Below are 1,398 nucleotides of genomic sequence, written 5' to 3'. Positions count from 1 at the left end.
ACTCTATAAACTAACTTAAAGCTACATTAAGAAGATTACATTTAATTTTATAAAATTGAAACATCTTTCAAGCTTATAGCTTGTAATTGAACATATTGATGTTGGCACTGATTTCCAGCATAGATGGAAACTTAGGTGAAAACTCACGGTGACTCTGACTCCTTGATCAGTAGAAGCAGTTATTTTATTTTATTTTTTTAATTTTTATTTAGTTTTGATTTCATAATCATAAACTTAACTCTCCAATCCAGCTAGGCATGGAAGAGAACAAGGAAAACATGGAACACAAAGGGAACTGCAGCGAGAGCACAAAGATGATAGGATACTGCGAGCAAATGGGGTGGAGGAGTGCTCTCCTGAGCTACAGAAGAAATGGTCTGGTGGTTAACATAAAACACAAGTCAAACTTATTAGAGTTGTCCACAGTCAGCAATGCTGATGATCTTCTTGCTGGTCTTGCCATTCCTGGACCCAAAGTGCTCCATGGCCTCCACAATATTCACGCCTTCTTTCACCTTACCAAAGACCACATGCTTGCCATCCAACCACTCAGTCTTGGCAGTGCAGATGAAAAACTGGGAACCATTTGTGTTGGGTCCAGCATTTGCCATGGGCAAGACGCCAGGACCTGTATGCTTTAGGATGAAGTTCTCATCTTCAAATTTCTCCCCGTAGATGGACTTGCCACCAGTGCCATTATGGCGTGTGAAGTCACTACCCTGACACATAAACCCTGGAATATTTCTGTGAAAGCAGGAACCCTTATAACCAAATCTTTTCTCTCCAGTGCTCAGAGCATGAAAGTTTTCTTCTGTCTTTGGAAACTTGTCTGCAAACAGCTTGAAGGAGATGCACCCCAAGGTCTCGCCGTCAAAGGCGATGTCGAAGAACACAGTGGGGTTGACCATGACTGATAGTACAAGGCTCCCAGCAGCGGCATCTGCAAAGCCAAAGCAGTTATTTTAAGAACAAAGACCTGCTAGTTTTTGCAAAGCAAGTTTATGCTGATTGCTATCAACTAGAGCTTACAACTTGTTTCTTTATTGTTTTGTTTGGTAAGTGGGTCTTGCCTCAATTATGATTCTGTATCTTTGTGCCAGGTTGGGATCAAGGAAAACCATGCTTTGTTTCTAGCTGTGTGTACTCTTTATCTCTTTGTACTTCTGTTTCCCCATCCATAAAAACATTTCAACTTTTCATGGCGGTTAACCAATTTCAAACATCTCTCAGGGCTCAGACTAAAGGAATGATACACACTTTAAATTATTTGTATGGGCTTTGCCATTCGGCACTCTTTAATTTTAGCAATTTTCATGAGCACTTAAATGTAATAATGCATTTCATGTAATAATAACACTTAATTATTATTATCTATTATTTATCCAATGATCTCATGGT

At 39.5% G+C, this 1,398-nt stretch overlaps 1 protein-coding gene across 1 annotated transcript; it reads right to left on the bottom strand.

Moving 5' to 3' along the window:
* Positions 1 to 292: 292 nt before the first annotated feature.
* LOC112204814 (peptidyl-prolyl cis-trans isomerase A-like) lies at positions 293 to 934 on the bottom strand. The gene has a single exon (XM_054661769.2). The coding sequence runs from the start codon at positions 906 to 908 to the stop codon at positions 411 to 413; it is 498 nt and encodes a 165-aa protein (XP_054517744.1). The 5' UTR covers positions 909 to 934; the 3' UTR covers positions 293 to 410.
* Between the last annotated feature and the right edge of the window lie 464 nt (positions 935 to 1,398).

The sequence above is a fragment of the Pan troglodytes genome, chromosome 9, assembly GCF_028858775.2.
Source record: "Pan troglodytes isolate AG18354 chromosome 9, NHGRI_mPanTro3-v2.0_pri, whole genome shotgun sequence".
In the NCBI taxonomy this organism is placed as follows: Eukaryota; Metazoa; Chordata; class Mammalia; order Primates; family Hominidae; genus Pan; species Pan troglodytes.
Note: the sequence above shows the minus strand (reverse complement) of the source record. Positions and strands in the feature narration are given on the sequence as shown.